The sequence below is a fragment of the Phlebotomus argentipes genome, unplaced genomic scaffold (assembly GCF_947086385.1).
Source record: "Phlebotomus argentipes unplaced genomic scaffold, Phlebotomus argentipes genome assembly contig_15, whole genome shotgun sequence".
NCBI classification, from domain to species: Eukaryota; Metazoa; Arthropoda; class Insecta; order Diptera; family Psychodidae; genus Phlebotomus; species Phlebotomus argentipes.
Genome location: NW_026776181.1, coordinates 797,141 through 818,064, shown reverse-complemented (window position 1 = coordinate 818,064; position 20,924 = coordinate 797,141). Strand labels below are relative to the sequence as shown.

General features: G+C 42.1%; 2 protein-coding genes across 2 annotated transcripts; both read right to left on the bottom strand.

Annotated features, from left to right (window-relative positions):
- Positions 1–822: 822 nt before the first annotated feature.
- Positions 823–9,148, bottom strand: LOC132262681 (neither inactivation nor afterpotential protein C). Its single transcript, XM_059762021.1, has 11 exons — positions 9,027–9,148; positions 8,783–8,952; positions 7,933–8,721; positions 7,590–7,868; positions 7,140–7,528; positions 6,319–6,867; positions 5,114–5,732; positions 3,613–4,219; positions 2,113–2,704; positions 1,399–1,726; positions 823–1,341 (listed from the first exon to the last, which is right to left on the bottom strand). The coding sequence occupies exons 2-11, from the start codon at positions 8,867–8,869 to the stop codon at positions 952–954; spliced, it is 4,629 nt and encodes a 1,542-aa protein (XP_059618004.1). The 5' UTR covers positions 8,870–8,952; positions 9,027–9,148; the 3' UTR covers positions 823–951.
- Positions 9,149–10,183: 1,035 nt separating this feature from the next.
- On the bottom strand, positions 10,184–19,296 carry LOC132262077 (protein Wnt-10a). Its single transcript, XM_059761214.1, has 6 exons — positions 19,120–19,296; positions 16,612–16,777; positions 16,473–16,551; positions 11,220–11,278; positions 10,513–11,152; positions 10,184–10,456 (listed from the first exon to the last, which is right to left on the bottom strand). Exons 1-6 carry the CDS (start codon positions 19,182–19,184, stop codon positions 10,269–10,271), a joined length of 1,197 nt encoding a protein of 398 aa, XP_059617197.1. The 5' UTR covers positions 19,185–19,296; the 3' UTR covers positions 10,184–10,268.
- Positions 19,297–20,924: the final 1,628 nt, after the last annotated feature.

Sequence of the window (20,924 nt, the reverse complement as noted above, 5' to 3'; positions counted from 1 at the left end):
GTGAATATTGGATAGTCAAATAGACGTGTATGCAGAGGAATAATGGAGTGTTTATTTAATGGCCACGAATTCTACTTACTGACCCGGATAGTCATGTCAATATTTAATGCCGGAGGGCTGTGGAGCATCAATAATCATGCCGGGTCACAAATGCATTCTGCCCCGAACTCCAGCAATGAGCCATCAGTGAATTTATTTTAGACGTTGAGCACAGGAGGCTCAGTGGGGTGAGATGTCGAACGTAAAACCACTGGGTTGAGGTCGAAAGGGAGAAGGAGGCATGCATGGTATTTTCCTCATGAAACACTCCACCTTCGTCTTCCTGCACATCACTCGATGCATAATATTGGTCTCTGGCAGAAATACCCCCATATGTGCACTGTTGAGTATCTCTTTGAAGTCAAACATATTGAAAAATCCTCATTATATGCAACTTATGCAAATGTTGGAATGTGTGGTTGAATGGCAAATGAGCCTGTCGACTTTCTAGTATCAAAGCAATTAAAAATGATGATGTATCATGCATATGCTTTTCGTACATACAAATTTGTTTGTGATACCATCGTAAAATATTGCAACCCCATAGGAAATTGCAAGCGAATAGGAATTTCTAAGGATACCCCGAAGCGATGCTATATGTATATTACGTATACACATACCCTGACTTGCACCGAAATGTTCAAATCGCTGTTTTCATTTTAATGCACAGAACCAAAGTGAGAGAATCTCATAAAGATTTCCACTGCATAATCTCAACTCTCGGAAGATTTTGATTGTGATTTAATGGCGTATCAAGAGAATGCGGGGAGGAAAAAATCAAAATCACATATATCATAATTTATTATATATTTTGCTCACCGTATGTGTTTCTGGCGAGAAACAATAACTCGTGAGAACATAAATAATGTGGAATTGATTTCTATTAAATAAATAGGGCAAGTTGTTTTAAGTTCAAACTTCATCAGCATAACCTTCGAGAATGATTCCGGGTGCAATCTCTTCACAAATATACTCACCAAGAGTCTGAAGATGGTTCTCATTGGAATCGCCCATAATCAGAAGATTTTCCTGCTGTAAGGAGAGTTTTCTCAAGCGTTGGCTAGAACTGGGACTCAGAGAATCATTCAAATTGTCATCTAGAATGCCCTGCGAAGACTTCGGACGCGACAACACACGACTCTCAAACACAACGTTATTTGTTGGAGATACACTTCCATTTGTCTGATGGTATTCCTCCTGAGGAAGGGACATCTTACCCTCTGTGGAGCGCTTCATTGATGCTCGATTATAGACCGTCTTCCGCAGCATTCCCTGGAAGTTGAATGGTGGTTTGTCCTCTTCCTGCAATGCGTAAGTAATGTGTTATATCCTCTCAGCGCATTATACTATTTTCCCAACCTCCTCCATGTTGTTTCTCTCGGCGAGCATTTTCATTTCACGCACTGGATCAATTTTCCTTAGCGAATAATCCACCACATTACATCTTTGTTCCAAATCTGATGCTCCTGATTCAGATCTTGGGATGGAACTGTGTCCGTTGGCTATATCGATTGGTGGTTGAGGAGCTTGTCGCTTCTTATACGCCACACTTCGTCCCGTCATTAACACACTATCATCAAACTTTCCAAGCATTTCACCCACGCTAATATGCTTGTAGGGAGTCAAAGAGCGAGCTGGAGGAGAGCTGCTGGGTGAGTGTGGTATTGTTGGTGGCTGAGGAGCACGTCTTTGTAAGACAAGATTGAGATTAACAGAATTTTCCAAAAGTCAAAGCCCTAAGAAGTCTTAATTTAGAAGATCTGCTTCGCACAATTCTGGATCACCTTGACAAATGAAAGGCTTCGCATTTCTTTGTAAGCTAATCTGGATATACAGTGTCACTGAGAGACGGCGGTTTGAATGTATAGTGTTTTTCTCGCAACACAAACACAATTGTGCTTTGTGGTGAGGAAATAGCAATAGGAAATTAAGATAAAGTTTGTGCAGATTAAAAAGTTGCCAAGGCGACAGACTTAAATCGACCATTTCGACGCCCATCGACAGAGATTCTTGCATAATTGTGGGAGCTCTAGGGGATTACTTTGTGAGCGAGCATATCTTGGCTATATTTACCTCTTCAGTGGAGTACTGGTAAATTCCCGACAGAAGGGCTCATTGAGGATGGAATTGCTCTTTAGTCCGTACGAGAGTTGAGCAGCCGGGATGCCGGAGTCCACGAAGGCGCTGTGGGTGGCGGACGCTATTTCGGCTGACAAATTGGTGCGACGCTTCATTGGTGCGTCCCATGCCTCGTCATCCGAATCCGCGGAAAGTGGGGCCATTTGTCCCCCAGGGTGGCACATGAAGGATGTGTCGAAGAAGGGGATGTCGTCCAAGCGAAAGGGGAGCTTCCACACGGCTGGCATTCGGATGCCCAAGAGACTCTTCGCCGTCTCCTTGGGATCCACCCGCTCCAGCAAAACGCAGCTAGCGCAGAGAGTGACACCCACCACGAGACGTTGATTGAAGATGTGAACCTGCTGGGAGAAGTTCACGAGATCCTGGAACCGGGCTGCGCGATACTGCAGCAGAATTTGGTACACTGACTTTGAGCGCCAACGGTGGGCAAAACCCTTCACGAAATCCGCTGTGGAGGCGTCAATTTTGCCGGTCTTTGCACAAATCAAGGGTCCATATTGCTTTCTCACGATGTACCCACGATAAGCTGAAAAAATACATAGCAAAGCATTCTAGAGCTCTTTCATTGGAAAAAAAAAGTTTATTGACAGTTGATAAAAAGCATTAATTGAAATTAATTGCGCAATCTGTTAGAAGTGAATTGATCGTGCAGTCTCTGATTCATAATTACCAATTGAAAAAATGGGGGTATTTACGGGAAATCATTCAATCATGACATTCTATACTAAATATACTATGTATTTCAACTGATGGTTGCGCTTTTCCGTTTGCATCATGGTTTGCATTTTTTTCATCATCGACTTGCTGATTAATGCATTTCCCTTCAACTTTGTATCATCAACCCTCTCAAATATTTATGAATTAACCCTTTAGTGAGATCATGAAAATTGATGAGCACGGTTGAAATATAATGTGGGGTACATGCAAACAAGTTGTACATATATTTCATATGCAATACACTTTTGGGGTGAGTAAGAAAGCAAATATTCTATGAACTTTCAACTTTATTCTCAAATTTTCACTTGCTTCATGTTTACAGATTTTTAAATTTTACCACTTTAATAAGGTCTCAAGTGGATAACAATTATAAGTAGATTGAAATATGTAAGAGAAATTCTTGAAGAGAATTAAGGTACACAATATATAAGTTTTTGGTTATAAGGAAAACTAAAACTTCTCTAATTGATTGCTACCTCAGCACAAATAATCACGACAAATACTGGTCGTTTAATCCTTAATACTGCTCTAATGCTATGAATTGGATTACAGGAAATGTGATCCGAACAGTGAGATAGCTTGCCAATAAATTTCATCGCGCTCCAGCGTGGAATTCGTGTCAATGGGGCACGGTAAAAGGATGGGCCAAAATATTTCACCCATGGTGTCAGCAAAATGTGAGCTTTTATTCATCTGTCGAGTCGGAGTCTGACTCACCTTTCTGGATGAACAGAGCAGCTTTCTCCACGTCGGGCTGCTGACACGGCACCACTGAGTCTTGATGGTGTAACTTTTTCAATTTGCTAGCCAAATTCCGCTTGGCGAGAAATGTTCTCATCATCGCCTGGACCTTCACGATCTTCTTCACTTGCGATTCATACAGGCGTGCGAGGAATTCCACGTTGTAGTATTTCAAGAACACCTTTGTCTTGCCTATGGCCCAGCCTTCCATCTTGAGTCGCACCAGCAGAAGACGACAGTTGTCCCGCGTCATGTCCACGTTCTCGTTGAAGTCAAAGGCGAGGAACTTGTAGCGCCGCAAGAACTCAGGGAATGGAATGCGGTAGGGAAAGCCCTTTTGGCCGGCGATAGCCGTGTCCACTACAGCCATCGCTCTCAGCTGCTGTCTCACCATGTCAGGCTGAAAGCCCCTGGGCTGGCTTTGCAAGTCCGCCCTAATGCAGCGCACGAAATGCACGCCACAACTTGTGGACGCGACAGCTAAAGATCGAAGGACTTCCAGGCAAGTGTGTCTGAAAACAGATGCCAGTGTTCGCATTTGATGAACTTGCGAGTACGCCCCATGCGACAACGTGTTGATTTTCTGCAAGAGACATTCAAAACTTCAATATTAATACCGAATGTTGCTTTTGGAGAAACCTTAAAGCTAAATGTATAGGGTGAAAGCTTAGAAAATCCCAGTGGAGACACCAAACTCAATTCAATTACATGAGATGGGAAATTAAATTGAAGCTATTGAGGCTACACACGCCCACAGCAAAAAAAAAACTCCAAATTATGTCACTTCTTCAGTGTGAAAAAAAACTCCCCAATTCACGTGCAAATTGAAAGAGGCAAGAGAGCACATGAAACTTTCACCAAAAGAGTCAACTTGCCTACCCTCACGAATTGCAATTTTTGCCACTTCGAGTACCAAGAAAAGAAATCAAGAGACTCACGTGGGTGCTAAAAATTAATTGTACATACTACGAAAGCTATTTAGTATTCGACTGCTGTCGCTTAGTCTCGCCATAGCACAGCACTTGGACGGTTGAATCAACAAAACGTGAGATGACAAAACTGTTGATCATTTAGTCGCAGCGAAACTGAAGCTGCCAATAATTTAACGGCCATTTAGAATAAATTAACACCACATACCACGTAATGGAATTAACTATTCATTTCACAATTAATTGGCCAGAATGGCGAAATAAATTTCAACGTTTCGTACATTTAAATGATGTGTGTATACAAACATTGAATTCAGTTAAATTAATTATCATTTCGAATGATAATCTTTTATCAAGCGATTAATACTGAATTCAGTATAATTGTATCCATTTTTAAACATTGTGATTAACAATATTTTTTTATCAGTTTGTAACTTTCTCGACTGGATTTTGAATCAGGGGTGAATCTTTCATGAATCTGAACGTTCAGAAACAACGTTTGTTAACTAAACACTCAACAAGTTAGGCACTTTTGAAGTACACTTTACCTTTGTTTTAATTTGCCTCTCGTTGACGAGAGCGACTCCCCATTTTGACCTTTTGCTCTGCCTCAGGTCACCAAATACGTTCAGCTGAGTTTCGTCGAAGGGCATCGTGAGATTGCCTGCCTTTGTGAGTTGATTGGTGAAGAGAGTCTTCACAATCGTATTCACAGATGCTCTCAAAGTGTCCACGACTTCAGGCGGCAGGAAGTCCCTGTTCTTGGCCGGAAAGTCTCTGGCATCGTAGGTCACGCGGCCTGTGTAGTGTGCCAGGGAGAACTCGTTTGGAGTCACGCGGCGGACGAACTGACTGGATCGTGAGTTGATGGCGTTCGTGATGAAGTCATGGCTCAGCCGGGATCTGGAGGCGTTATCCAGGAAAGTCATAAGTCCGTGCGGTTTGGCCATGACGTGATCCACTGCCAGCTTGTTGTCGTAGAAGCGGAAATTAATCACAGGAATCTGCTCCTCCTCCTGCTCAATCATCTCCCAGACGAACATCCTCTGATTAAAATGGTACTGCATCTGCTCGTTGAAGCAGTTCACGAAGAGCTGCTCCATACGATTCCGCGGGAAGCACTCGAAGCCGAACATGTCCAATAGGGTGATTGAGTGAGCGTCACCACTGTATTGGCAGGCATTCCATCGCCAGCGTGGGGATGAGAAATAAGGTTCAACAAGTTGGGTAAGCTCGTGGAATATTAATAGAGTGGAGAGTGTTTTTCATCTTCCGCAAGGCGACAGTCAGGAGGCGAAAAGTGCCGAGGGTTTGGGGCATGCCTTAGAAAATTGGTCCGATTTGGCACGGAGCGCCTCCGTTTGCCAGGATGTTTTCCTCCAGAGGATTGCTTACGAAGTGAATCCATTGAGGGAAATATCCTGATTGCCTCCTCCAAAATTAAGTGAAAGTAGCATCTCAATGGAAACTGCAGGTGGTAAATAATATACATGGGAGTGAATAAAAAATCAGCATCTGAATTCTTGAAACGTTAACATGAAATTGATTCTCCCAAGGCGCAACTCATGCTCATTTTAGCATGCCACCAGATTTAATCTTTCGCATTAAATATCCAAAAGCTTTGAGGAAATGGAATTTAGCAACCTCCCATCCTGGAATTGGAAAGCCCGTGAATCTTCCATATCAACAGTGCAAATCTGACCAACATTCTAGGGACGTGTTCAATTTACAGGGAATTTTCCAGGCAACTTACAAAATCGCTCGCGAGATGGTAAGTTGATGATTCAGGATGTTGACAATCCAGTCCACAAGTCGCGAATACAGCGCTCCAGCGAGAACGTCTCGAGCATCGCGCGCTTCATTTCCGGTATGTCTCCTCCTTTCCGCTGAGCCTTTCTCCACAACGCAGTAGTTCTGCAGCGCCCAGACAAACTTCTTCTCCTCCACTTTAAGCAGACGGGCCACCCTGGCCGCCATCTCGACATTCTCAAGCTCGCCGACACCCTCCTCTTCCCGGAAGTTCAATTCACCCAGGAGCAGAATAGCCGCGAGAATGCAGCAGAAAGAGGTTAACTGCTCTTCAGACAGCCCAAAATCAACCAGGCACTGCTCAATTTCAGCAAATTTCTCCGCATTTCCCGCCACGTCGTCCCGGATTTGGGTGCTTTTGCAGTTTCCGGCGATGTCAGGAATCCTCAAGTAACGATATTTCCTTCCGCAGTCGAGCATAAACTCCCCCAGGCGAGTGCGTGAAGCCAATCCGTCGTAGAAGTAGTAGAATATGTGAAAATTGCTTTGGGTCCTGCATAGAAAATCCTTGCGTGAGGATATTATTCAATTTTCAGCATTTTATCAGGCGGAAAAAGGGTGGGAAAAATGCTTCCGGCCAATGAAGCTTCTAGCCGAGACACACGGTAGATATCATGCAGCATATGCTTCATACATAAAGGACAGGGGTAATGCATTTTAAAAGCGAAATACAAATGTTGCTAATAATTCACACATTTAAAATCTTTTGAATTTTAAGAAAAAATAATTCTGATAATTTTTATGGAGAAATATAACGTAACTTACATGTCAATCGCGGAGACTCTGGATTTCTCTAGCAGGAAAACATTGTAGACTGCTCCGCTCAACTTGCCCGTGGCGCCGAAAGTCACCTGATTCTGGACAATGCATCTTGTAGAATTGGAATTAGTAGGTGTTCCTGCGTGAGTCAGCGCTTCGACGATAGTTGAGGCTTTCATAACCTTTTCGGCGATATCGCGATTCCCCTCTCCCAAAAATCTGAGTTGCTTGAGAGCAAGCTTGTAGTTTGTAGTCTTGCCAGAAAAGCTTTCCCCAGCCAGGATTATGTGTTGGGGATCTTCATGGTGAAGCATGTCTTGATAGGCTTTGTCAGCAACCGCGAAAATATGTGGAGCATTGTCAGAACGACACTTGAACTTGTATTTGCTATGAAACTAGAAAGTAATAGAATTCTCATAATATTAATTGTGAAATTGCTCCTTAAACATTACTTACACTCGTGGGATAGTCGATTGATAAATCGTTGGAGTTTATAGAAATAAGAACATCACCTGCGAACGTGTACGAGTGGCCATCGTTTAGTCGACAGTGGAGTTCATTTAGAATGGATTCCTCAGTAAGCCTTTCCATTGCTGACAAATCCTCGACGTACATTTTTACAGGCTTTGCACCGTACTTCTTCATGCACTTATTAAAAATCGATATCTCTTGCGGAAGATCTGCCAAAATTCTCGGTTCTACATTCTGCTGAAGCACTTTCAATTCCTGTGACAACTGCAGAACAAACACTTTCTTTGTGGCCCAATTCAAAGCACTTTCCGCAAAATAAAATACTCACGTGATAGTCATTTTCTGGCAATTCAGTGAAGAAAGGATGCTCCATGACTTCCACCATAAAAGGACGATGTTCAGGATTCTTCTCAAGGCACTCGCAGATGAAGTCATTGTAGTTCTGGCTCCAGTTGGCTGGACGGTAGAGAGTTGGTGGAGGATTCCTCATGATCTGGAATATCACTCTCGTGGGATGCATATCTTTGAAGGGAGGATTTCCATCTCCCAATTCAATGGCAGTTATTCCCAAAGCCCACACGTCGCAACGACTCCCATACACCTCATCATCGATCCTGCTGCCAGAGAATATCTCCGGGGCCATCCAGTTCGGCGAGCCTATGTTGGTTCCTCTCTTCCCAAGAGTTGTCTTGATGTCCCTGGCGAGTCCGAAATCGCACAATTTCACTTCACCTTCATGGGTCAAGAGAATGTTGGATCCTCTGACATCGCGGTGAACAATGTGCTTGGAATGAAGATATAAAATGCCTTTAGCCACTTCTCGTAGAATGTAAGCAATTTGCTCTTCAGTCAAGCGTTTCCCAAGAGTATCCAAACGGCGAACAAGATCAATAACAGGTCCTCCTTCACAGAGTTCCAGAATAAACCAAATCTCATCCGAGCCTCCAGGAACCCTCTTCCTATAAACACCATAGAATTGTGGTAAATTCGGATGATTTGAGAAGTCCCGTAAGACTCTATATTCCTCATCGATGTGGATTCTCAATTCTTTATCATAGGATTGAACTTTAATTGCCACACTCCTGCCATTAACCTGAGTATCGATGGCTCGGTAAACCTGTGGAAAGACTTATAAAATTCAGCACGAATTCGCAGAAATTTTGAAAAATTAAAAGCACCTTTCCACACACTCCATTGCCAATCACTTCCCCAAGCTCGTAGCGATTCCCTGGGTCCGGGAGAGAGTCCAATCGCAAGTAGCTCATTTTAGTGACTGACTGACTTGAATCTGATTTCCGAGATATCTTATCCAATTAGGGAAGCCCGCGGAGTGCAGCAAAAACGAACCCTGAGGGTTATATGTAATTTAATTAAATAAGAAAATGAATAAAACTTCTTTCTGTCAATCTGCACAAATCTCACAGATAATTTTCTCTCAAGTGTAAATTAATTTTAAAGTCAAAAAAGAGGGGAAATTTTGCGGTTTAGCTGATCTTCGAAAGAATCTCAAGAATTTTCTTTATGTTCTCTCAGAGTGATTAGAAATTCGATGCGAACGTGCGAAAAGTCGGCGAAAAACTGAATTTTCTGCCTTGCTCATTCAGCAATTCACCTGCCAAGTAATTTCGATTTCTTCGTGAAGCCATAAAAGTGGTCGCCAGGTCAGGGTGTATGAGAAAATGTGCCCAACGCTTCCTACGAAACACCATCAAAGGGAATTAGAAAATATTAGCAACTAAGCGGACAAGTTTATTAATTGGAAAATCCAGTGTTTTCACATAAATTCTAGAATTCGAATTATATTTTTCATTCAGGGTATGTTTCATTCACAAAACATACACTTGGACATCTTCTCCTCATCTTGGCTGGGCCGCAGAATATTACACTCCATAAATGACGAAGAGAGAATAGAGAGGCATTTTGCTAATCCAATCCCTCAATCTGTGTATGTGAGGAAAGTGTTCAAAAGGTGGAGTATCCATGTCAAATTCACCTTCAAAGTGAACAAAAGCATTTCTTAACGTTTCGTTGATTGAATTTAATTTGTCTTCAAACAACACACCGACAGCAAGTGATCTCTTCGGTATTGTTTGCCAAGGAGGAGGTGCTCGTTTGGAGATTCATCTGGACAATTGTGTCTCTCTGCAATGCAGAAGTGAATTATACCCAGGAAACAAATGAGCACATTTGGCAGTGTTCATTCACTCTCATCATCACACCAAAGGCCGTCAATGGTCATGTCTCGACCTGAGATCTGTCTTCCAGGGGATTTCAGGATTAAGATTGTTATCGAACAATTTTCTGCCTGATTAGCCGTGTGAGATGTGCAATGAATAAGTCTTGAGCTGTCTTCTGTTCTTTTCATTTTCACTGCTTTTTTCCCTTTAGTCCTTTTCAAAACCTTGTGCAATAAGGAAGAATTTCTAAATAAGACTTTAAGAAGATAATTACGGATGTATTCAGGGAAATTATAGCAGGATTTTTTAGGAAACTCTTAGCAAAGGTTCGTCCATTGATTTTTCCCAAAAACTCTCTTTGAAGTAAAAGTTCATGAGACGACTTCTGATCCGATTGTTCTCTTCTAACATTTATTTTCACTCTTTTCACATGATTAAATAAGACTAAATAGATGTAATACTGATTCTTTAGACAAATTTCCGAGACTTAGTTGCAGATACTGATCCACTCTTCGACGTCGCAACGTTGACACTCGACGAAGCAGCACCAGTGGAACTTGCAATGGCATCTCTCGACTCTCTGCTCGCGGATCAAGCTGTAGCCGCGGCCACAACAGAGAGAAGCACATCCGTCATTCCCAGAGCTCGTTCTGTTGCATCTCCTCCCAGTTGTTCCTGTTAACGTCTATGATTGTTTAATCTGAACATGCGATAATTTGCGAAGTTTTCACCTGGAATGTCTGAGTTGGAATCCTTCTCGCAGAAATTCGGTGATCTCTGATAGTAGAAAAGAGAATTCTCCAGCTTTCTCAGCCCCCCGTTGTACATTCGTCCAGCTGGCGTTTTCCTCGATGGCCTATTTTTTCGCCTCTTCTTGTTCTTATGGCTCACAACAACCATTGGAGGTCCGTTCCCAATATTCGACTGATCCACAAGAACAGCCCTCCTAAATTGCTGCTTCAGTACTCTTCCAACGACTGAAAATTCCGGTGCCGATCGCCAGCAAGTTTTCAACTGACAACTTCCGGACATTCCATGGCATTTGCAGCGGATGATCATGTTGTTGGCCACTGCTCGCCTGCCAACACGATTATTGTGCAGATTTATTTGGGACTGAATGTCACCGCCGCGCTCTCGGACATCCAGGAAGAGCTCAGCGAATTCCTCCCCAAAGTCCATGTTGTGAGAGCATCCACCCCACTTCCAACGATGCGCCATTCGAGACCGAATATTCTGCTTATCGATGGAATTGACTGAATTCAGGGTGCGATCTTCAATCACGGACTCTCTCAGATACTTGCTGAGACCGCGACGGTTAATGGATGGATCACAACCGCAAGACAGAAGCTTTCCTTGACTACAAGCTTTTGCCTAGAAGTGATTATGAGAAGGGTTTCAAAATTCACATATTATTGGAATTTTTCTTCAATATTCTTACCACATTGTGAGCCACTCCAGCGGCCGCAATTGCGTACGCAAAGGCGCTTTCTCTGTATCCTGAAAAAAGACATAAGATCAGTAAACAATCATCAGCTCAGCGATCAGTGAGATCGTCGGCAGTGATCACAAATCTTTCATCGGGCAGCAAAAGGATGAGCAGACAGATGGAAAAGAGAGAGAATATCAATATGAAATTTCAAATGAATTTGACGGTAATTAAAAGATTCTCATCGTGAGACAAACAGTTCAGAGTTGTGGCAATTGCAGTGGCAATCAGAGTGAAGGAAAGAGCAGAAGAAAAGGATGGCTTTCAAGAGTCGTGAATACAATTGTCCCATCCACTAATGATGCCTATATCGTCTCACGGGAACCCCGAAAGAACGAGAAGAGAGGGCAGCATTGTCCCGACGAAATGCTTTTGTTGCACGCCCCATGATTGCACATTGAAATCTCTCCTCGCGATGTCTTCTGTCCCTGCAAATCAACCACAAGACGTGCATATCGCGATATATGCAATGTTGGGCACATAATTTATCCTCGCCTGTCACTGTGGGGATTGCATCAATGGGAAATAAGAACATAAATTACATTTCTGGAGGCACTAAATCGAATTGTCGCTGGACAGATTGGATATCGATCAGCAATCGTTCAATCGATGGCTCCCGATCTCTGTACAATTTGCATTGCAATAAGACATTTTACGGTGTTGCTGTGTGTGAAAAGGCATTCTCGGGGATCTCTTTTCCATGTGGAGTTCAAGTTGACATTAAAATTTATCCCAGAATGAGCAGACATTATATTCACTGTCTCGGAGTGATCGTCCGATCGCGATCAAGGGTAGAATTAAATGCGGTAATCGATGGAATAGAGAGAAAAATTGATTGGGAGGGAAAACATAAACATGAGAGAGAGAGAGAGAAACATGCAGTTACAGTCCATGTAAAACTCTCTTTTAATGTTGTGCGTATATTCGCCAGTGATCTTCCTCTTCATTGCCAATGCAACAAGGACTTCCATTGCCCGGGATCTGCGATAACGAGAAGCGAGAATTCGCAATCTCCCGATATGTTGATGCATTGAATATCTTTCCAATTCAATCACCTTTAATCTTCACAACACTTAGTTAGAGATTTATGAGAGCATACGAAAATTCAAGTTGTTAAATTGGGATAGAAAGCACTACGAGCTGTGGTGAATTCCCTACACTGTCACTATTATTTAGCGACAGCCTGTAGAATGTGAATGAAGGAAATATTCACAAATGGTAGCATTGTTGATATTCCTTCATGTTGACTGGGTGAGAAGCCGATCAGTGGTGAGTGACAAAGTCGGGATGACGGTGTGTACGTCAGGTAGGTAGCAAAGGGCAAATAAAATAGTTGAGCTGCACGTAAATTGGCGATAAATTGATTAGATCAGTGTAAGTATTCAACGTCTCGTCAAGTATCGAGAACGGCTGATGTCACTTCCTTGCCATCTGCAAATTGTCGATCACTGTGCGGATGCAAATGATCAAGTCGATTGCCACAAATTTCTCTGGGGCAAAAGAGTGCATTTTGCCGCCATGTGAGTGACATTGAGCGAGCAAGATGGACATGAGACATTCAATTGATGGGTGAGTTTGGCTTTAACTTCTTCATTACCATAAGAGTAGTGATTCCATTTATTCTGGGCGCGTGGAGAGAGGGCATTGTGTGGGATTAAGGCTGGATGAATGGCAAGGAGAGCCGGAGAAAAGACAAGCCACGAAAGACGGATGGATGGATGGGCGATACTTTTATTCACAACATTGTAAATTGTGCTGAACACGCGGGTCGCTTTTGACAAATTCGAACACTCCACCATCCTGAAAGACAATTGATGAGGATGGGCAGGAGTCATGTGAAATCAATTTGCCATGCGATTGGCACAGATGATGGTGTACAATTTGCATTTCTCTGCCCGCGTGTGTGCGCTTTCAGTATGCGATTTCATTACCATTTCGTGCACCTGAAGAGACTCAAGAAGAGTGCGACTCGCAGTGAGCGAAGAAGTGCCAATGAGGCGGAGATTTACTGACAAATGGACAATTAATACAAGTACTAATGACTAAAATACCACCTACGAATTCAAGCAATGCTGCCTCCTCGCATAATTGATGCTCTGCGCCATCCGCAGAGCGATTGGTTGGATATATGAACACGGCTGTATTTGTGTTTAAATCTAATGCAAAAGTGCCGGAGGTTGCACTCCGATGCCGCGGCCTGTCGTCTCCCTGGAAGACTTGCTGACAACACAGCAGCTCCCAGCGCACAGAGATTTATTTCATATATCAATATCAACAGTGTCAGTTTATCGCTATTTAAATTAAATACTACTCGTTGGATATTTTCACAAGACGATTCACCGGCAGATATGTTTTTGAGGGAAATAATTGTGCTCGCCAGTATCTAGTGAGGCATTCAAAGAATCGACAAGGTAGATAAATTTGATGTGCTGGATGTACCACAGTAAACGCAAGTACAGAAGAATTTGCGCTAATTAAAAATAATTTTATCAACTCACAAAACCCTTCAAGGCATACTACGCTATGTCTAGTTTGCCATCTGAAAAATAGTCAGATATAAAATACAAAATAACCATGAGGGATGAAGTGTACGCAAAGTCTGAAAGCACCTTCGCCTTTTGCGTATAATTTGGTGAAGAATGATGGTACATTAATGCACATTTATTCTGAGAGTCATTCCTTTAGTATCTTCAACAGGCACGGTGGAAGTTGGAGAGAAAAGAGCTTTATCAGTGTGCAGTTGGCAAAATAAAAGATGTGTCATTAATTAACACCAAATCTCAATCTCACTTTTCTCCCTTTTATCATGCAATGTTTCTCTGTTACTTTTCGATTCACTGTGGAATGTTTCACTGTTTTTCTCCACACGAAAAAACCCCTCGATCTCGAAACTTGTGCTAATTTCAAAATATTTCTTTCAGCACAGAATCCCTTGCATATTCCCAAAGAAGAAAAGTAAAGGTTCTGCGCAGAAGGAATTCTCTCTTGCAGTGTGCAAGAGTGAGGAGAAAAAACATGAAATAAATTTTTCAAGAGTAGCAAGAAGGATGGATGGCAGCATTATAAAATATCAAAGGGGTGAATCAATTCTCAGGCATTTTATAGCATGGCTAAATGATATTAAATTGTGTGAACTTTACAATGCACATCTTGAGGAGTTTTTGTATGGCAGCTTTTCGCTGGCCATTTACCTCAGTGGGAATTTCTGTTTTGGATTGAAGATGTGAAATTAATCAACCCCTCGGAGAATTATTAAACTCATAGTGATGACTTGGGCCGCGTAGGAATTATTTCTGCAGCGTTATTTTGGACTCCAGAAAACCCGAAGATTCTCGTGGCGATTGCACTGGGGAAAAAGAGAGAGAAAAAGTCATATGCGTTGGATGACGGAAAAAACCACTTTAAAAACAATATCAAAGTCGATACAGGAGCATTGCTATGGGTGATTTTATTCTCTCTGGACGGAGACGCAAGAAGATCCGAGGCTGGAGAAGGTGAGCCATAATTTTATTGGTTTTTGTGAATTTTGACAAGTACAGTGAGTTGAATGTCTGCTGGACAACTTTTTCTACGTCCACAGTCGCTCTGCCATCGTGTCGTTTCTTTTGACCCAACAATGCACGGTGAGGCTGATGAAGAAGCCTGAATCCGAAAGAGCGCGCCTCTGTTTTGCTCCATCATGGGACACTTCTTTGTGCATCTCTTGAGAGATGTGGCTCCCCTTCGATCGAGGAATTTTTCCTTCTTTCGCCTCTTTGTGCTCTTTTTCTCCCCAGCTTCCCTCACGTGTCTCCCGTGATTGTCCAAAGTGTCACACATTTCCCATGATTATTTGCCTCTCCTCGTTTGTGGTGATCAATTAAAATGTGGCTAAGAGTGGTCAGAGTGACACACTGAACGTTCCGTTCAGACGCAACTCTGCGTCGCTGTGGGACAGAAGAAATCCCAATTATTTGTAATGCATGAGCAAATGAAAGGCATTCTTCGAAAATGAACAATTATCCGCGCACGGTGGGATTTTCTGACCAGAACTTTTCCGTGCTCTCTTCAACCAAAATATATGGAAAGCTCTTGAATACTGTCCATATAAACTGCATTCTTCTCACCACATCATGGAAAACATTGAATACTTTTGCGCCATAAAGCGATGAAGAAATTCCCATTGAATAACACTCGTCCATACAAAACAATGACAATTCGTTCTAGATCACAATTAATTCCTTTCTTCTCCTCCATCTTCGCAACCACACTGAATGGTTTTGCCACCTGGAGAAGACGTTTGTCGCCTCTGTCAGCTGGAAGCGGCAAAGAAGACAGAGCTTGATTGTGAGCATCTCCTGAAAAATTCCCCATCAGTGCTAAATGTTGTGTGATTGCGGAATTTATTGTCTAACTCATCTCATTTGGAGTTGCACGAGCATTTCTCTACGCAGCGGTGAATTGAATAACTCAATTTCCGCAATGCCTTTGCCTTGCCCGGGGTGTCTTTCTCCCATTCCCAGGATATTTTCTCTGAGCTAACAAGAAGTGCACAACCGCACGCTCGTGATTTGATTTAATTGATGAATGATCATTTGCAATTGTCATCGAATCAGCAGACACCATGCACACATCGGTGTGTGTGTGTCACAAGCAATAAATATTGCGAGTGCATGTTGCATTTATAGACAAGTAATTCAATTTGCTTTTTTATTGCAAATTAATTGCGGCGTGCAGACAAGTACAGAAGCCACGAATTGAATGGAAATTTATTGGATAATTGTTTGCATAGCTAATAATGCCAATTATACGATTGTAACTCCTCGTAAACTGGAATTTATTGATCACTATTGCCTTTTTCCACAGCCCGCGTGAAAGCCCATTAGACGGAATCCTCCGCCTCGAGCTTATGCCCCCGCCTTGTGTGCTTTTCCCTCGGCAGTTTCCACTGCGAAAAATATATGAATCTGCCCCGTTGAGTGAGTAATGATGGCTTTGTCAGTGGAAGATTTTACTAGATTGTGATTTTGCAACAATGTAATGCATGTGGAGGAAAAAAGAATTGTTTTATTGTATCGTAGCTTAAACGATGAGATCACAAGGCTGGGGATTTATTGAAAACCTCCATCTCGAGACATTTGCTTTTTACTCAACGACTTCAAAATGAATCTCTCAACGTCTTCGTTAGTGCACTACAATATAGTTAATAATAAAAGCAATTCCTACCTCTTTTCAGGAGATTCGATGCGTAAGGATTTCGACTTTTGTTGCTGAGAGACGAACAATTCCATCTGTGCCAGCGAAACTGTCCAAAATGATGGTTAATTGAAAAATTTCCGTGAACCCCAATGCAACTCTTCCTTACCTGATTCTGACATTCTTGAATGGCCAATTCGAGTCCATCGAGAGCTGCCATTGTGACGTCATTCGCTCGCAGGCAGAGCTCAATTTGCTCCTTCGTGAATCCCGGAATAGTTCTGCATGTTGTCTGAATGATTCTCATATCCAAGAGTGTCGGTACGTTGATGCTGCTGGTGAGAAGAGAAAGGCCCGGATGAGATGCAGAAAAAATGTCCCCACATTCGCCACGCGAGGCCTCAGAGGTGTGAAGGAGAATAATTCAGGTGTGTGACATCTTTTATCACTGGCTCTGTGGCCAAAAGCGATGGAAAAATGTCCAAGAACATCGAGTGTAACTCGACACTCTTAAATCTCGCGCAGCTTCTCATTCTCTCAATTTAATGCGGTGCACCCAAATGACTTTCCTGTGTTCCCAATTGGATGCAATTAATTATATTAATTAATTTTAATGCATTCATCGACGAAATTCCACGTGAATTCTCGCCTGCTGCGAGAGTGAAAGATAGTCAATTGTCATCTTCACCTCTCCTGATGATGTCTCTCAAGCCTGCTTTCTGCTTGCGCTAATGAAACATTGGTTTTTGCCTGTTCTTCGCTCTTGACAACCCCCATCTCTTGAATTCATTACTATACTAATTATTTTGCATCCCTTTGATGTTATGGCACAGGATGGGAAAATTTCCCTCTTAGTTATGTCAATAGTGGTTTTTCGTGCACACACACGTGCTGGTGAGTCACTGTTTTAGCGGAAAGACACGAGCTAAGGTTGAGATTCTCCATGGTTACATGGAAATTTAAACCCTTTGGCTTGTGATCCTTGGAAATTCTGCGACTCCGGGGAGAGCCTCTTTTCCCCGAATTTCACCAGCGAATGAAATGCGTGTGAAAAATTCCTCACAATGCCTTAAGATCCCATTATCATACAGAAAAATTTCTGCTGGTGGGGAGATTACACAAAAATTAATAATAGAAACCCTAAGGAATGCATTCTCATTCGTCTCTGGGTGCACCGAAGGAAGATCTCTGGGAGTCTCTCGAGCTATTTCTCAAATGGAATGCAAAAATGAGGATGGCCAGAGAGATTCTCGGCAATTTGGTTCAGTGTGATGACATATACAGAATCGTATGAATTCCATTTTGTCATTATCAGCACTCGAGAGTGTCTTTTTTGCGTTCCCAAAGAACGAGATGCTCCTCCAATTAGTGGTGCAAGAACAAGACAGACATTTCTATAGTTGATCGTGGGAAAATTCCCCTATTGCCGCTTTTATTTGGATGATCAAATTAAAAATCGATTTCTGGGGATCTCTTTTTTTGTCCATTCCATCGCAAACTTGTTGCAAATTTGCTCCAAGTCACAAGAATTCTCTGAGCATCTCACACAATCTCCGCTCATCTCTATCTCTTTGTGAATAATTCTGCCATGGCTCAATTGCCAACTTTTGGGACTCACGTAAGATTTTAAGACACATTCACTGCGACATTGCAGTCCATCAGCACTACCACTTTGCCCTCTCAAGCTCTTTCGGACTATTAAGATAAATGGCCAAGATCACTTCTCCTGGGATTCTAGACGCCGGACAATTCATTCACAATTCCTTCCACAGAAAATTGTCAATGAGAATGGAGTACGTGACTTCACTTCCTCACATTGGCAACTTCCGTAGCCACACTGAAACAATGAACCATTTCTGAGGAAAATGCATGCCTCAAGGCATTGTGAGACAACGGGAGAAAATAGTCCATCAAATCGTATTTTATTCCCTTTATCGCAATACATTCAACTTTTTTTCTCATCTTAATTTCACTGATAAGACCTCCTTTTTACCTTCCCAATTTTATTAATTGGGAGCCGTCTGTCTGAGTCTTCCTCCACTTCTTCTGGCCGTTTATTCACTGATACGGAGTGGCGCTTATTTTTTTATGCCCGGTCAGTAATTTTGGTCTCTTATGCATTCTATATGTATATAAATTAGAGTACAAGTCACATTCTTGATAACATTTTCATCACAATTAGGGCAGTTTAAACCGTCTTTCAGAGAATTCCTTGTCCTAAATTGTCTCTATGAATGAAAAGACAGCAAATCTATGTGGATCAAATGTTATTTGTAAGGCCACAGAGATATTTTTTACCACATTTAAGCCATTTAACCTTTGGGAGAATTCACCGGAAACTCACAAAGAAGATTATCTGTGAAGGGGAGGCAGTTAGATTAAAATACCAGACGACTGATGAATTTCTGCAGATGATCTGAAAATCGCTGTTTTTTTCCTATATTCAAACTAATAATAGTTGGGGCATGACAGACAACCTTGATACAGTGTGATGAATGACCAAGTTTGGCAAAAAATGCCAATGTCTCGATATTTTTCAGTGCAAAACCGTGGGTATCATAAATATATTTAATCGTACATTGGACAAAATTGTTGAAATTCCATCATATGTTTTTTTTTCCCGTGCGGTTCCCATCTCAACTCTCTGTTTAGCTTTTTTTCGTCCAGGTTCTCTTACCTTGTGACGAGGATGAGGGAGAGTACAAGAACAAAGTTCCACAGAAGATTTTTCCAATAATTCATGTCTCCTTCCCGAGAAGGAAATGTCACCCAGTATTTTTCCACAAACTTTCTCACTGAAACATTTTCACTGGATGTTTCACCATCATTCCTTGCAATTTCACAACACTACCACTCGCAGAAGGATGCTGAAATCACGGTCCGAAAGTCATGATGTGTATGGTTGGCGCTTGGAAAAAAGGTGAACTGATGGGCAAAGAAGCCAAAGAGAGGCACATGCTCATGCCGTCAACTCTCGAGCGTCTCTGGGAAGTAACAATATTGAAAGATCTCATCACATTCACATTATATTTCCTCTAACGCTGAAGAGAGAGAGGCAGATTCGATGGTTTGTGCATGTGTAAATAGCCAAGGGAATCAATTGTCGCGTGATGCGAATGAATGACTAATTGGGGTAGAGATCTGCGCAATCGTGACCAACTCACTGACTAGGGGTGGAAAGGGGCAGAGCAATATACAAAGGGGTGATGCTCAAACTCTTGTTTCTCTCTCAGATTCTCTCTCGGGCTATTTTGAAGGTAAGTTGGTATTGAAGGTGGAGTTTTCTTTGCGGAATATCACACCGTGATAAGATATGACTTTGTGTCACAACTCTAGCCTAGAGAAGGCACTCTAGGTGATATATGTATATAGGCACTGAAAGGTGAAATACAAGCATGAAGTATTTGCCTATATTTTCCACGAAATTACACTCAATAAATGTCCAAATAATCGGATCTTTCCTTTGACCTTCTTAGTACATCAAAAGAAACAAATTCGCCGATCTAAAGGTAAATTTCATTGAATCAAACTTGGAATCAAAGGTATTGCGCACAAAATTCAAAACACATGAACATTTTCACATTTAAATGGAAAGGCGAGGGCGAGTTCGTGGCGGAGAGGGTCTTTTGAACCCTTCGGAAAATCTTTAATCTTCAAAATAAGCACTCGAGATGAAATAAACTGTGATGGTGCAAAAAGTGCCGACAATGTGATTTATTCACTTCTGCATTCCCTTGTACTTGATTTAATCGGCAGCACCCTTTCAGTGATGATTCTTTGATCGAAGAGAGAAGCTCACTTTGAAGGGGTTGAGAGTGCATCGTGACTCTTGAAGCGGGGATTTTCGGAGATGATTCCCATCATCAAAAGTTCACTTGATTCTTTTGGCTTTCTGTGGAGGTGACGAGAAAATTCTTCAAGCCTTTGTGTTTTTTATGGTGGAATGTCTTCGCGGAGTAACTGCACTTCTTTCTCCAACACGCGTAATATTTATTTACAAACGTATTTCCACAGACCTTCGCTCCTTGCATCTCTCATAGCTTAAAGTCCGTGGAGATGATAATTAGCAATATAGATATGGCAGTTTTCTTCCCATTCATCTCACCTTGTCCACCCAGAGTCTTTTTGTCATCATCTGCAAACACTGGCCATCCCCACCTTTTGGTCTTCTTTGTGGATATAATGTAACTCAGGTGCGACACAAAATAACTATTAACACATTTAGTGACAAACTCTTTATTTGATTTTCTAATTTTTTCCCACGCATTATTGTCATTCATATTCAAATATGAACTCATTTCTATGTTTGAGTGTTGGGCTCTTTTTTCTCCATCACTGTGTCTTCCTGCATCTCGCGATATTGGGATCCCAACTCACCTCCACATCTCGTGCATGTGTCAATATTTTGATGTGTAAATTTCACTTCGATTGTGAAGATGCGTGATTTCACCTGAAACGAAGCAATGACGACGTATCTCGTGA

Coding starts and splice junctions, on each gene's coding strand:
- LOC132262077 (XM_059761214.1), bottom strand. CDS start 19,184: ATGAATTATTGGAAAAATCTTCTGTGGAACTTTGTTCTTGTACTCTCC. Junction 16,778..19,119: donor TCCCTCATCCTCGTCACAAG/GTAAGAGAACCT, acceptor TCTTCTCACCAG/CAGCATCAACGTACCGACAC. Junction 11,153..11,219: donor CTGGAGTGGCTCACAATGTG/GTAAGAATATTG, acceptor AATCACTTCTAG/GCAAAAGCTTGTAGTCAAGG.
- LOC132262681 (XM_059762021.1), bottom strand. CDS start 8,869: ATGAGCTACTTGCGATTGGACTCTCTCCCGGACCCAGGGAATCGCTAC. Junction 7,529..7,589: donor CAATCGACTATCCCACGAGT/GTAAGTAATGTT, acceptor ATTACTTTCTAG/TTTCATAGCAAATACAAGTT. Junction 1,727..2,112: donor ACCAGTACTCCACTGAAGAG/GTAAATATAGCC, acceptor TGTCTTACAAAG/ACGTGCTCCTCAGCCACCAA.